The 14,569-nt window shown below is 37.9% G+C and overlaps 3 protein-coding genes across 3 annotated transcripts; 2 read left to right on the top strand and 1 right to left on the bottom strand.

The window, feature by feature from the left end:
- Window positions 1-1,969: 1,969 nt before the first annotated feature.
- On the top strand, window positions 1,970-5,113 carry fga (fibrinogen alpha chain). Its single transcript, XM_016519894.1, has 6 exons — window positions 1,970-2,096; window positions 2,213-2,323; window positions 2,460-2,643; window positions 2,779-2,924; window positions 3,097-4,000; window positions 4,276-5,113. Exons 1-6 carry the CDS (start codon window positions 2,043-2,045, stop codon window positions 4,971-4,973), a joined length of 2,097 nt encoding a protein of 698 aa, XP_016375380.1. The 5' UTR covers window positions 1,970-2,042; the 3' UTR covers window positions 4,974-5,113.
- Window positions 5,114-5,198: 85 nt separating this feature from the next.
- Window positions 5,199-7,801, top strand: LOC107714150 (fibrinogen alpha chain). Its single transcript, XM_016519895.1, has 4 exons — window positions 5,199-5,910; window positions 6,130-6,313; window positions 6,603-6,748; window positions 7,082-7,801. Exons 2-4 carry the CDS (start codon window positions 6,256-6,258, stop codon window positions 7,376-7,378), a joined length of 501 nt encoding a protein of 166 aa, XP_016375381.1. The 5' UTR covers window positions 5,199-5,910; window positions 6,130-6,255; the 3' UTR covers window positions 7,379-7,801.
- Window positions 7,802-8,759: 958 nt separating this feature from the next.
- fgb (fibrinogen beta chain) lies at window positions 8,760-12,674 on the bottom strand. Its single transcript, XM_016519892.1, has 8 exons — window positions 12,534-12,674; window positions 12,421-12,435; window positions 12,105-12,308; window positions 11,586-11,769; window positions 11,041-11,382; window positions 10,089-10,211; window positions 9,431-9,716; window positions 8,760-9,316 (listed from the first exon to the last, which is right to left on the bottom strand). The coding sequence occupies exons 1-8, from the start codon at window positions 12,609-12,611 to the stop codon at window positions 9,088-9,090; spliced, it is 1,461 nt and encodes a 486-aa protein (XP_016375378.1). The 5' UTR covers window positions 12,612-12,674; the 3' UTR covers window positions 8,760-9,087.
- Between the last annotated feature and the right edge of the window lie 1,895 nt (window positions 12,675-14,569).

The raw sequence follows: 14,569 nt of genomic DNA, 5'->3' as shown, positions 1-14,569 counted from the left end.
TATATATATATTATAAGTAATTTATTAATATTAATTCTATTGGTGGTTTGGATTAAAGTTTGGCAGCCAAACTTGTTATTCTTCCAAAATCATAATTTCCTCATAGTAGCCTTACATCTGCTTTATCTATTTTGCTTTTATTGTAAATATGCACATCACATAGTGATGAAGAATATCAGTGCTGAGCTTTCTTTCATTAACAGAAGAGATGAGATCTGATCTGTATTGTGCAATGTGAGTTAAGTGCACATCAAAACAACTTAAAACAAACATTGGTTGTGTAACTGAAAAGACAGTCCCAGAAATGATCCTCATGGACGCAAACTCCCACCTCTTCCTGTGCATCTTTCTTGCAAGTTGTTGATTGGAATTTGCAAATCATAGACTATAATGATGATTCAAACTGTTTGCAAAAATGCAATGTCGACACAGTCGAATCTGCCCATAAGCAATGATTTATTCACAGCCCTATATACATGGGCAAAATAAAGTTCAAATGTTAAACAATCTGCTGTCATATAATAAACACCTACTTAGTAAAATGTTTTTGAAAGACATCTCTAATGCTCACCAAGACTATGTTTATTTGATCACAAATACAGTGAAATCAGTAATATTATGAAATATTTTTACAATTTAAAATAGCTGTATTCTATTTTCATGTATTTTGAAAAGTCATTTACTGAATTTCCAGCAACCATTGCTCTAGTCTTTAGTGTCACATGATCCTTCAGAAATCATTTTAATTTGCTGATTTGATAGGTTTGGGACAGGAAAGCAGAAGTCTTTGATTATTTTTGACCCTACAAGTTCCACAACAATCTTCAGCTGTAATAAAAGTCTTCTCACACTCAAAGCACATATGATCTCTCACACCAGTGTGTATCTTCTGATGAACTTTTAAACTCTGCAGCAGTGAAAAACTCTTTCCACATAAAGAACATGAATGTGTTTCTCCTTTGAATGAACTTTAGGTGATTCTTCAGGCCTGTTTACAGAAAAGTGTACGTCACGCATCCTTTCATTATAATAATATAACATTGTCTCCTCCTCAAATGAGTAGTTAACATCTTCAGTATTACAGAAATGTATCATGTGTTGGGCTGATGTTTTTAATTTATGGCAAGAAACCTTGCACAAGGTGGAAATTCAAAAACTGTCCTAATCACCCTTAATTCACCCCATCATTACACCCTTGTTTTTATATGTTCTGGTTTTGTGTTTTATATGAAACACGGTTCATCACAGATTCATGAATAAATGCTGTTGTGATAGCTGCAAATGTCACAATAGCTGATCGTGTCGTTTGCTGAAGTCTGTTGATGTAACGGAATCAAAAAGAGAATATAGATTATAATAATTCATACTGTTGAATATTTTAATATATTTTAAAATGTAATTTATTCCTGTGATGGAAAAGCTGAATTTCCAGCAACCATTGCTCTAGTCTTTAGTGTCACATGATCCTTCAGAAATCATTTTAATTTGCTGATTTGCTGCTCAAGAAACGTTTCTTCGTTGTGCTGCTTAATATTTATGTGGAAACCGTGATACATTTTAGCATTCTTTGATTAATTGAAAGTTGAAAAGAACAGCATTTATTTAAATATATTGTTTTACTATACTTTTGATCATTTTAATGCACCCAGAAGTATTAGTTTCAAAAAATCTTTCTCCAATCCCCAAACTCCCCAAATCATTTTTTTTTCAATGATACAATAATGAGCTAAATATATTCCACTATTATTCTCTTAGCTTCCTAAGGAAAGTCAAATCTCATACTGCAGTGCCAGTTCTTGTACAAGCTCATAGGTTGTCATTCCCGTAAACCAGTTGATAACGGTTGAAAATTGTGTAATTTGTATCACTCACTCTATCTCTGAATTTTTTTTTTGGTCCAATCACTATACTGTGTTCCAGACTGCGGGGGCTGGGGACTGAGTGTCCATGGTCAATAATGAGTCAATCTGTTGATCAATCAGAAGGGTTCATGTGGGATGTGCGAGCATTGAGAGTCTGTATTCTGCACAGAGAGGCCAGAGATGAAGCTCACACATTCGCTCCTCTGCCTGTTCGTGGTCGTGTCCTCTGCCTTGGTGAGTCTCTTATCACTAATCACTAACAAACAGTTGATAAATTTCCTTTATTCAATCTTTATTTGAACCCATTTGAATTCTTTAATAATTAAATATTTATTTCTTTTATTTTTCAGTCAGATGACACAGTTGTGAACCCTAGAGGTGCTCGTCCTATTGAACACGGCTACAAGGCACAAGACACCTGTAAGACAAAAGAATGGCCTATGTGTACAGATGACGACTGGGTACATACTATCATTCATTTCTTTATTAAGTCATAAATATTGAGTCAAGGTTTTCATTAAGCACTGAAAATGTAACCAGTACAAATGTAAGCAATCAGTTGGCTAAAGATAGCAAATGCCCATTTAAATTCTTCAGGGAAACAAATGTCCATCTGGCTGCCGAGTTCAAGGTCTCATGGACAAAGCTGACCACGATATCCTCAAGAAGATTGAGAAGATTCGTCGTCTTCTGGACGAGGGCCGGAAACTGTATCGCTCCGCCGATCAAGTGTCCAAAAACACTTACACTTACCTAAGAGAGCGACTGACTTCCAGCGCTGGTAAGAATTTGCTTCGATTCAATCTTTGATTTTTGGAAATTTTGATCATTCATGCCAAGCATGAAGTTCATTTGTGGAAGTTCACAGTCGTATTTTTAGAAGACACTATAGAAAATGTTTCCTCCTTTCTCTCAGGTAATGATAACAGGTACACCACCTTGGCCGAACAGCTGAGACAGAGGATTACTGATATCAAGATTAAAATTGACCGTCAACTCCGGTTACTGGACGCTCTGAAGTCGCAGGTCAAAGATCAAGTTGTTGTAATTCAGCGACTTGAGGTGAGCAAAATATTTATATAAAAATTCTTTTAATTTATTACAATTCAGAAATGTATGATAGCCCTTTCAAAATAAAAAGGCTTATATTTAAGCCTTAATTGCATAAGTCAATTGATTTCATGACATAACTTACTATTGAAGCACATTCTCCCAATATTATCTCTTGGCGCAGGTCGACATTGACATCAAACTACGCACATGCAAGGGCTCTTGCGCCAGCTACAGTGAGTTCTCGGTGGACAGGGAGAGCTATGTGGCTCTAGACAAGCAAATGGACCATGTCAACAATTTTCATGTCCAGAGCGTGGAGACCGTTAGTTCTCTGGGAATCATGAAGAGCAGGCCGTTGAAGGACGTGGTGTTACCCTCCATATTTAAAAGCGGAACGGGCAAAGCCGAGCAGAAGCAGCTCCTCTTCGGAGACGTGGGTCAGATGCAGCTTACTCTGGAGGCGGAGGGTTCCACTGCCGAATCTGCCGCCACTGTTAGCAAGTTCCCCACATCAGGTACGGGCTCAACTTCTTCCTCTACATCACATACCTCCACCTCCACCTCCACCGTCAAGCAGTGCACCAAATCAGTGCGCAAGGTGGTGACACACACCAAAGATGGTCCCGTGGAGAAGATTGAGGTTTCGGCTAGCGGCCCCGGGTGTGAAGATTTAGAAAAAATGGGAATTTCAGATGCAGAGTTTTTGACGGCAGCCAAAGAAGGGAAAGATCTGAACCGTGATGGAGTCAGAATAACCGTGAGCGGTGGGAATGAAAAGTTCATTACTTCTCTCACTCATGGCACAGATGGCCTAGGTGACTTCGGTGGAGGTTTCTTCACGGGTCTTGACACTGATAAGCAAAGGTTATCCTCATCTTCATCCTCATCCTCATCGTCATCCTCCACGAAAAGAGTCGTGTCAGATGGAAGCAAGAGTTATTCAAAGACCACCCTCTCTAGTGACCCAGCTTTTGGGGATGACCTTGGGGCGTTCATGCGTGGCGATGTGGAAGAGGATCTACCCGACATCCACGCACGAAGCGTGAAATCGCACGACGAGCGCAAGACTGGCTTTGTTGGTGGAGGTACACTTGAGTGAAACTCTTAACTCAAGCAGCATACACAAGTGAACCATTAGCAAATGTAATTCTCGTGATAACAATAGTTAGAGTTTGTTAGATCTTCTTGGAAACATGTGGTGTAATGGACTAAACTAATATCCAAGTAATTTCCAATAACATGTCACATTTAATTGCTCATCCAGAAACAAATCCACGTAATTAGTTCCGAAATGAATTATATGGATCTCTGGAACAAATGCAGCTTTGCTCTAACCAGCAGGTGTGTAATCTTCTTTCAGATTGCGCTGAAATCCTGCAGAAGCATGCGAATGGCGGTCAGAGCGGCCTGTTCAAAATAAAACTGGCTGGGTCGGTGGAGGTAGTAGAGGTTTACTGTGACCAGGGCACTGGGTTGGGAGGCTGGACTCTGGTTCAGCAGAGGGAAGATGGGTCTGTTAACTTCAATCGCACTTGGAAGGAGTATCGAAATGGTTTTGGCCGGTTAGACCAGCAGGGTAAGGGCGAGATCTGGATCGGCAACAAATTCCTACACCTTCTCACTCAGAAAGAGAGTCTTCTAAGAGTGGAGCTGCAGGACTGGGACGGGAATGAGGCCTACGCCGAGTACAGCGTTAGAGTTGGCTTGGAGGCCGAGGGCTTTCCGCTGACCGTGTCGGATTACGTGGGGGATGCAGGTGATGCATTAGTGAAAGGTCAGCCTAACCTCGGATCCTTCCTTTCACATGCTGGCATGAAGTTTAGCACCTTTGATAGGGACAGCGATAAGTGGGAGGAGAACTGTGCGGAGATGTATGGTGGAGGGTGGTGGTACAATAACTGCCAGTCGGCCAACCTTAATGGGATTTACTATAAAGGAGGCCAGTACGACCCTGGCACCGCAGTACCTTATGAGATTGAGAATGGTGTTGTGTGGCTGCCTTTCAAACCAGCTGATTACTCCCTCAAAGTAGTGAGAATGAAGATCAGACCTGTCTAAAAACGAAAAGAGGGGATGGGGAAAAGGACAGATAGCCATTGTTTTGAATGATCTGCTTGTCATAATGTGAAGACGTCATGTTGCCATGTACACTTTCACACAACCAGCTTACCTCATGTTTCCAATAAAAATGTGTTCACTTCAAGTTTTGGAGTGTGTGTTTTTATTTCAAAGTATCTGCTTTCAGAATCATTTTCTGGAAATAGACATCCTACAGCTAATTCATAACCACAAAAAAACACAATGTGCTTTTAAATGTGCTCAGATCATTTTGCTTTCTTTAACTTTTCAATAAATAAAGCTTGTTTAAGTCTGTCTCTGAAAAAAGTGCGAAATCATACATTTAGGGGTACAACAGCTTGTTTTACCTTATTTAACCCCAAAAGGTTCATCGTTGTACCTTAAGAGTACATATCACTAGGCTGAAGTACAAATATGCACCTTTAGAGTAAATAGTATATTGTCCCAATGACAAGCTGTTATACCTCTAAAAGTACAAATTTCACACATTTTCTTTCTGATAGTGTATACTAAAGATCATATCATCATTTTGACCGTTGGTTAATGATAAAAAAGGCATTTACTTATCCACTAGGTATAATATGAAACCATAGTCAAGCCCTACTCGTTTAGATATACAACTCTAGATTGTTTATTTGTTACTTTATAAGATGATTTCACATCAAGGTTGTGAATAAACAATGAGCCACTATATATCACTCACAATCATATGATATAACCTTCTCAATATGAATACAGTTTTCAACATTAGCCATGAAGCATAAACATTATTATCAAGTTTAATGCAAGTGTGTGGTTTGTTGCAGTGTGTACGGCCTTGAAATCCAGTCTCAAACAACATAATCACTATGGTTACACCAGATTTGGACACTGTCCAGCACGGCCAACATACCCTTTGTGCTCTGATGAGGAGAGGGTGAGTTATTTTGGAGAATCAGATCACTTGTTGTCTTCCAAAAAGTGGTTTTAAATAAACTAGTAAGTAAATTAATAATAAAAAATTCATTCACTGATAAATATAATAATTATAAGTTATTAATTCTAGCACAGGAAAATAAATAAATTATTAAACTTATTCCGCAGTTGTTGGAATCAATTGTTACTGGAAGTTTTTTCAGGGTTTTTTTCTTTGTAGGAGGATAAATGTCCATCTGGGTGTCATCTGGAGGGTTTTATTAATCTTGCAGATGAAGACATTCGGAAACGTCTGAGAAATATTTGTGAAAGGATTCAAGAAAATCAGGACGTCGCTTCATCTGTAATGCAAAAGAGTGTGCAGTTTTATGGATCACAAAGAAAAGCTATCATCCAGACATATAGTATGTCAAACGTTATGGTTCATTATTTTATGAGCTTTTCTCTATTCATGTGTTTTATAAACAAGGTAAAAATGTAAAGATACCTGAAGCACCTTAGATTTAGAATCCTTAGAAGAACCTCTCCTTTAGGGTTCCTAGGGTTTCACCAGTGTGGCGAACAGTTATGTTATTTACAATATTCATTTCAAGAACCTAATTTTACCTTCATAAATTATTATTACATTAATAGGAACAAAAGGCTTTTTAGATGAACTACATGAGGTGGCCTCATGGTATTTTCTCTGTGCAGTGCAGGAGATCAGATATGCTAAATTTGCTGAAGACCTTCACAGAAACATAACATTGCTGCACAAGAGGTCTGCAGAACTTGCAAAAGACTTACAGAAGCATCATCACTTGATCTGGGATCAGATAAATGAAATTCGTCGAATTGAGGTAAGCGAAATCAGTGCACGTGCCAGAATACTTTTTATTATTGGTTCTTAACCTTCTTCAAAGTCAGTATTCGAAGCCACCTAAATAGCATGAATAAATATCTCTGAAAACTGTAGTTTATGCCTCATTAGAAGTTTATTAAAGCCCCTTGGCGAAGAACCTGCTGTTTATTTTATTGACTGGAAAGTCAGTCATTTCAGGCTCACATAATCAATATATTTGATCAGATGTTCTGCCAAAACGTTTGAGTCAGGGATTTCATTATTTGCTTGAAGTTGAAATGTAACTTTTGTCCTGATTCAGACTTGTTTTTGTTTAATTTTTGGAGTGAAGGTGGACATTGACATCAAAATCCGTGCGTGCAAAGGATCATGCAAGCAAACCTTTGACCATGCCGTTGATAACGAAGCTTTCAAAGCTATGGAGAACAAAATGCAGCAGTTCAGCATTATCTCAAAGAGGCGAAAATCATTCTCCAAAAACAAAAAACTAAAACTTCAGTCTGTTGATCGGCCTAGTGTGTCCCCCTCTTACCGGAAAATTCCCATTGTTCGCACTGAGCTGCTTACACAGTTTGAAGACATTGAGCAGCATCAGGTGATTTTAGATGAACTCCTAGAAGATATTTAATCAGATTTATGCCTAGATTAGTAATATGTGGGATTATTTTGTCTGACATTGTGTATGGTTTAGTAATACATGAGTAATATACTGACAAATACTGTACTTATTTCTTGTGATTTTGTTATCTATTTACTACATATTTATTTGACAACTGTGACATTTATTTTGCCAATATCATGTTTACAGTTTCAGTTTCTCTTTCTTTCTTTTTTTTACAGTAGGCTATACATCTAATTTATGTGCAGTATTCCGTGTATAGTGTTAGAAGCTACAAATATCATTATTTTTATACCAGTATAAAATGAGAAAAAATAATCTACTATGGCTCTGCCTTAGTTGCAATGCAGAAGCAAGTTCAGGGCGCAGTCGTGGCCTAATGGATAGAGAGTCAGACTTGTAACCCGAAGGTCGCGGGTTCGAGTCTCAGGTCCGGCAGGGATTGTAGGTGGGGGGAGTGAATATCCAGCGCTCCCTCCACCTTCAATACCATGACTGAAATGAGACCCTTGAGCAAGTCACCCCAGGTGCCCACTGCTCCGGGTGTTTGTGTGCGCGCGCAGAGCACAAATTCTAAGTATGGGACACCATACTTGGCCACACGTCACGTCCTTTCATTTTCCTTCCAAATGTGTATGAGAGACTGTACAAAATAACATTTCACACACAAGCCTGTCAAACACAATGTATAAAATAACTCAAAAACTGTGAAAACTTTTACATTTTTGTAAAACTATGTAGTGAGTGTCAAATAAATATGAACCTGAATTTTGGAATGAATATGAATATTTTTATTTATGTTTAGGTGTACCTTTGGCTACTGTCGTGGGATGATTTTAACGATTTCGCTGTTTTTTTGTTTGCTTGGTTTTTTTTATGTTTTATGGGTTTTTTTTCTTTTAGTTAAAAACCGCATTGTTTCCGCCACAACAAACTATTTCGTCCTCAATAATGTTATTATTATTTTTTTTTTTGTTAGTGTACTTGTTTAACAAGAAAAATCAAGGTAAATGTCACCTGTGAGCAGAATATTTTTAATGGTGTCAATTCCAGCCAAGATATAATTTTGTAAAATTTAATTATTTAATGGTCTCTGTTTAGGATACATACAACGCTAGCTACAAAAGCCTTATCAACATAAATTAATTTTATTTATTTTTACAAATGTCATTTTCATGGAAAATGGAAACAATCTGTGGTGAAAATTTTCATGACAAAGATGACAGAATTTTTCTGTGATGCATGTATATAAACTTGTGAGAGATGTGAAAAGTGTTTTAAGAAAGTTTATTTACTAGAAGTTGACAAAGTTAAACACAGTCATGACGTCTCAAAAAATGCTAAAATGCTCTAAAATAAGAAAACATTGCATAAATACAAAGACACATAATTTTTTATAGGTCAGCTTTAATGAGAATTAGGCAGATTGTGTTACATTCCTTACAATCCTTGTTACAGTCCTTGTGTTACATCTTGTTTTACATTGTTTTACCCTTATGTTTTTTTAATACATTTTCAATAACACAGTCTCAAACTTTTTAAGTTAATTCACTCTTTTTTTATGCATATATGAACTGTGTCTCTTGAAATGTTTAGGTTCAGGTTTTATTATCCTCCTATTCTCAAAAAAGCCTAAATGAAATGTGTGCTATTGAATGGGAATGTGCTCAAGAATGGACACATCTACTGCATCTCATTTCAATTTACTTGAAGTTGTATTATTGTTTGAAGAAAGGTCTGATCTTCATGCTGATAGATTTGAGCGAATACCATGAGCCCTTCCAGTTCATCCACACGATGCCATCATCTGTCCCATGCTTGGCCATATATTTTGTATAAGATCCTCCCCAGTAGTATCGCCCATTAGGATTACAAGAGTGGCATCGATTGTACCACCATCCTCCTCCATCTTCTCTTGAACACTGCTTAGAAGAATCTCCAGGTATCCTGTTTGAGATGCAGACAATTGGAAAGGGAAAGAACATATTAGATACTGCACAACTCATCCATGCAGTTTTCAATTTGGCCACCATTAGGACAGACTCTTAGGACCATACGCACCATTTGTCGTTATCTCTGTCGTAGGTGCTGAACATCATGCCGTTATGAATGGTCATGGTACGGTTCTCTCCAAACAGTTCTGTTGCACCATCCAAGAATGCATTCCCAGCTGTTCCTGAGTAACGACCAACTGCTAGGATGTAGTTGGTGGCTTCGCCCTGCACAGTGAACTGCTCATACTGAGCATAGACCTTTGAACCGGACCAGTCTTCCATTTCAACCAGAAGCTCAGAGGGACCCATCTTTGTAAGCTGACTAGTACGGTCGTTACCCAACCAGTACTCGCCTAAAACAGTCCATAACAAGTACATTAGAGAATGAGATGATATGAAGAGTCAGTAAATGTGACTTAGAGAACCCTGCTGAAAAGACTGGATTATGCTGGTTTGGTTCTAATGGGCTTTTATATATATGCTGTTCACCAGTTTTTTGGTAATACTGGGTTGACCATGGAAGCTTGTTGGTTTAGCCTGTTAAGAAGCCAGGTTCAGGAAATCAGCACACCAGCATCCAACATATATTTGTCTTTTCTGCAGGGTTTAACTACATCATTAGCACTGCTAGGCTACATTTGAAGTTCTTGGCTAGATACTTCAGGTACACCAGTAAAACTCCCACATGCAGAATCACCACACATCATTTGTTAGCCGTAGCTCACCAGGAGTCTGGCAGTGGCCTTTGCCCACATCAAATGCAATGTTTCCAAAGCCTCTTCGGTAGTCATCCCAACGCCTGCCAAAATCAACACTGCCATCCATACGGTTCTGCATGAGCACCCAACCTTTGGAATAGTAGAGAAGTTTATAACGATGGTTGCGTCATTGGTAAAGTATGCTTCTACACACATTTTTACTCCAAAATTCTAAAAACGTACCTATTAACTGCAGTTTCTGACTGAAATAAACACTACTGGCAGTAAAACACCAATAACCTCTATTGCTTTTCACACAAATTATGATTACAGGACAGATTATCGATTAACAGAGAGTTATTTTCGCAAGGTTCCTTGCATAATACTATGTTATGACCTCAAAACACTTGACCTCAAAGCATGATTGATGATTTGTTAATTAGTTTGCATCACATATGGTTTTTTTGACAAGAAAACTTGTTGTTTACATCAGTAAACTTGCTTGGTAGCTCACCCGGTACAGCACTGCACTTGTGGATGTATGAGTCTTGTGAAACATGAGGTACAATAAAAGAGCTCGAAGACTTGTAGAATCTAGCTAAAATGGCATGGTTGCTTCAGCAAATTAGCTTTTTATCTTACATTCGTTTTTGATGGCATTTTTGGTTAGGTTTAGGGTAGGGTTTTTTTGTAGTTGCTCTGTTATTTTTCACTGGACATGAACTGCCACACTACATACAACAACCAATGACATAAAATGCTGCCAGATTCACATTAATCTGTTTCGGATAAAACTGAATGCACTTTCAGTGCCACTCACTGGACATTTCAATTTGAAAGTATTACAAAACGTAATATCACTTTGCAGAAAAGCCTAAACTGGATGTTTCTCATAACTTTCCTCAACAGGCCACATGATTTTGAGATCCTGAGTTACGTTAGGGTTATGGGTTTGTTTAAAGGATGAAAGTGGACATACCTCCATTTTTACTTGTCTGATCGCAGAAGACCTTGTAAGGCATGCCGAGTGGATCAGGCCGTATGAGGTACATCTGAGATTCCTCTCCTCCTTTGCGAATGATTTCTTCGCACTCCTTACCGGAAACCACAGGAATCGGGCAGCTGACTTTACAAGGCACTTGGCACTTGGCCCTCTGACCAGTGATGGCTTTCTCCAAACGCTGAATCTTCTCACGGATCTTGTCAAGCACACCCTGTAGGATTTTGATGTTCTGGGGGAAGGTGATGTCCACAGCGTCCTTAATATAAGCATGCTGGGTCTCTAGGCTGTCTGTGTACTGACCAACCAACAAACCATTGCCTATGAACCAACACAAACAGTGTTTAATAAACAGTGTTCTGCCAATTCATTTAGCAGATTTGATTAGATTATCAAACCCATGTCCTCAGCATTACCAGTTGAGCTACAGGAACACTAATCAAGAATTATTCTTGTCTGATCACAATAGACTATTACCTGCAGATCTACAAAAGTTTCTATGCTCTCTTAGGAAGTATAGTTACCCTCGCTGACTCTTTGTCTTTGTGCTACTTCTGTGGTCATATCCAAGACGTAGCCATAGACAGAGTTGGTGGACTGGGTCAGCTCATCCACAGATCTTTTGAGCTGATCTACAGTTGGCCTCACGTTACGTTCTTGCTTCTGGAGGGTTTTCTTTAGATCACAACCTGTGGGACACAACACACCCTGAATAGAGAGAGAGAGAGAGAGAGAGAGAAAAAAACCCAATTTGAATAGTGTTTTGGTTGTGCGATATTAACTTGAATTAGGGTCGTAACCAACATAAACACCAATATTCTGATTAACGGTTGACAAAATTGGTTTTCAGTGTGAGATTATTAATGCTGTACATTTGGTCTCCCCAATATTGAACATTTAGTTATGTCATTGATTTAAAGTTCTATATTGTTATTACGATCGCCTACAATAATTGTCGTCTTATTCTAAAATATCAGAAATGTTATGTTGCCCATCAAAACACATATTGCACAAGTAGAATCAAAACACTTTGGCACTCTGACCATTTTCTCAGACATGTGGTTACATCCACCAGAATCTGGCTGCTCTTCCTTCTCCAGCACAAGTTTTCCCACCGGTGCTGCAGTTGGTCTTCCCCGGTAACGGCTTCCCCCACTGATGGGAGGTGGGGCTGCCGGGCCTGCGGAGTACGTCTCACGACCTCTACTGACGGGACGATGACCCCTGGGATCTAGGATTTCTTTAGGCTAAAAATCAATACAAAATCCAACTAAAAATGTTACATGTTACTGCATTTTTTAAATGTAATTGTTTGCAAATGTTCAAATGATTTGAGGCCATATATATAAAATTACTTACATCTTTTTTGTCTTCCTAAAGTAAAAAAGTGGGATAGAAAGCAAACAATAATCACTATATTATCAAAAAGTAACAATATAATTCTAGGCAATATTATAATAAATAATATTTACCGCTCCATCATCTTCATCATAGTCGCTCTGTGCAAGAGCTCCTACAATACACAGGCAAAGTAAAAAGCGAAGCTTCATTTTTGTGGAGCTCACACTTCAGTTCCAGTGAAAGTGTGCGGTTTTCAGCTAATTCAGTGCTGCTCTCCCAGAATTTATACCAGATGAGCCCCCCGCACTGGAACAGGAGGGACTGCAGTGCTGGTTAATCTTTAATTTTTGAGAGGCCATCATTTTTGGGAAATGAAGAAATTACATGAGCAAAGCAATGATAAATAATCATGAAGCAATCAATGTATATGTCTATTATATAAATGCATATTTCAATATAACAAACAAATTACAGCAATAAACTGTCTGTATATTATATATGGCTGTTAATACTGAATGTAAAAAAATGTTTACAATGGCAGATTTTGAAATAGAGATCCTGACTTCTGGCAGCATTTGAATTAAATTGCCACTGCTGCTGCTAACAGAAGAATAAATAAATGTATAAATAAAGAAAAGAATTCCAGTGTACTGGTGCAAATTGTGTTTAAAAAATAGCATTTTTAGTACAATGATTACTACACAGTTAAGGTTTTGACGTTGAGATTAACATTAAGCACAAAAGGATGTTCAATTGAGAAACGCTCTGTCCATGTGCGTTCTGTTAAATTTGCATTACTCAGCAAGTAAACTATTGCTGTTTGTTTGGCCAGTGTGATCTGTTGCGCCATATCTTCAACCACCCACATCTCTGACTTTGACTCAGAGTTAACAGACATGACTATGACAAACAGACACTTAGTACTCAATGTGTAGTGAAATATTTATATTAAAAACACGAATGCTCTCAATCACTCTCACCTATCATTGTAAAATTATAGCTTTGTATTTACCCTGTAAAACCTACCGTATAATATTTAATATGTAAAATTCTAAGGCCTCTAAATTATCAACATTATCAATTTTCATAAAAACCTGCCACACAATCTACTAAATGCATTTAGTCATCTGACTGATTTTTTTTTTACCCCTTCATGTCACGTGCACGTCTTTTCGCTGTGAAATCTTTACATATTTAAAAAAAGTAAATGTAAGAATAACGTTTGTATTGTTAGTAATATTTCACGATGAACACTTAGTGATTTCATCTAAATTTTGGGCCATAGGCCTATAAACATTAACAATTGCACCAAAATTGAATTTGCTAAGTTTTTGTATATGCCAACTTAAGAAAAAAATATTTTGTTTATTATATTTTGTAATAAGGTTAAAAAAAATTTTTCCAAAAACGAAATTTCTCTTAGTATTATTTATGCCAAGCTTACCGGGTTAACCAGTGAAGTGAGACTTTTTATTTGTGCTGGATGAAAATTTTACAAATTTTGGATCTCAAACTGTAACCTAACTGAATGTATGTCAACAGCTATGTAATACTGTGGGAAATAGAAATAGAACTCTACTGACATTTTATCAGTTACAGTGTAGCCTGTGTAGACGTGTGAGTGAGTGTTGCTCCTGCGCAGATGCGTGTCAACAGACCGTCGTGAACACTTTACAGGAAATCCATCGGTTCTTTTGAACTGTTCACTTCAAAGATCCGAGTAAAGACGATTCAGTGATTCTTTCACGTCATGACGTGACCCATCAGTTCTCGGCTCGTTACGAGTCGAACATGTCTGAATCCTACGGTGACCGTGAAGTGCAAAGCAAATCACAATTCTTTACACTAAGTGCAAATACCTATTTACACTGTTAAAATAGCAGGGTTTCTACTATCAAGTATACTACTTGCGCCCTTACTATGGAATAAAAAATACTGGGGTGTCTATTTACATTTACAATTTTCTATTTACAAAAGTGGCTGTGAAACATCAGCTCCAGTGGCGCAAATTGATAAGCGCGTGTTGTTGGCTTTTTAACGCGATCGACCGGGGTTCGATCCCACCTTTTGCGGAACTTTTTTTTCTCGCCCTTTTCAAATCTCGTATTATCAAATGGATTCTATTTACACTAAGTGAAAATAGCAGTATTTTTAGCAATATGCTATT

This window comes from Sinocyclocheilus rhinocerous, unplaced genomic scaffold, assembly GCF_001515625.1.
Source record: "Sinocyclocheilus rhinocerous isolate Xijiao unplaced genomic scaffold, SAMN03320098_v1.1 scaffold1953, whole genome shotgun sequence".
Classification (NCBI taxonomy): domain Eukaryota; kingdom Metazoa; phylum Chordata; class Actinopteri; order Cypriniformes; family Cyprinidae; genus Sinocyclocheilus; species Sinocyclocheilus rhinocerous.
This window is presented reverse-complemented; position numbering and strand designations above follow the sequence as displayed.

Coding starts and splice junctions, on each gene's coding strand:
- fga (XM_016519894.1), top strand. CDS start 2,043: ATGAAGCTCACACATTCGCTCCTCTGCCTGTTCGTGGTCGTGTCCTCT. Junction 2,925..3,096: donor TTGTAATTCAGCGACTTGAG/GTGAGCAAAATA, acceptor CTCTTGGCGCAG/GTCGACATTGACATCAAACT. Junction 4,001..4,275: donor GACTGGCTTTGTTGGTGGAG/GTACACTTGAGT, acceptor ATCTTCTTTCAG/ATTGCGCTGAAATCCTGCAG.
- LOC107714150 (XM_016519895.1), top strand. CDS start 6,256: ATGCAAAAGAGTGTGCAGTTTTATGGATCACAAAGAAAAGCTATCATC. Junction 6,314..6,602: donor AGCTATCATCCAGACATATA/GTATGTCAAACG, acceptor TTCTCTGTGCAG/TGCAGGAGATCAGATATGCT. Junction 6,749..7,081: donor ATGAAATTCGTCGAATTGAG/GTAAGCGAAATC, acceptor TTTGGAGTGAAG/GTGGACATTGACATCAAAAT.
- fgb (XM_016519892.1), bottom strand. CDS start 12,611: ATGAAGCTTCGCTTTTTACTTTGCCTGTGTATTGTAGGAGCTCTTGCA. Junction 10,212..11,040: donor TCAGACAAGTAAAAATGGAG/GTATGTCCACTT, acceptor ACTATTCCAAAG/GTTGGGTGCTCATGCAGAAC. Junction 9,717..10,088: donor AGGCCACTGCCAGACTCCTG/GTGAGCTACGGC, acceptor GGACTGTTTTAG/GCGAGTACTGGTTGGGTAAC.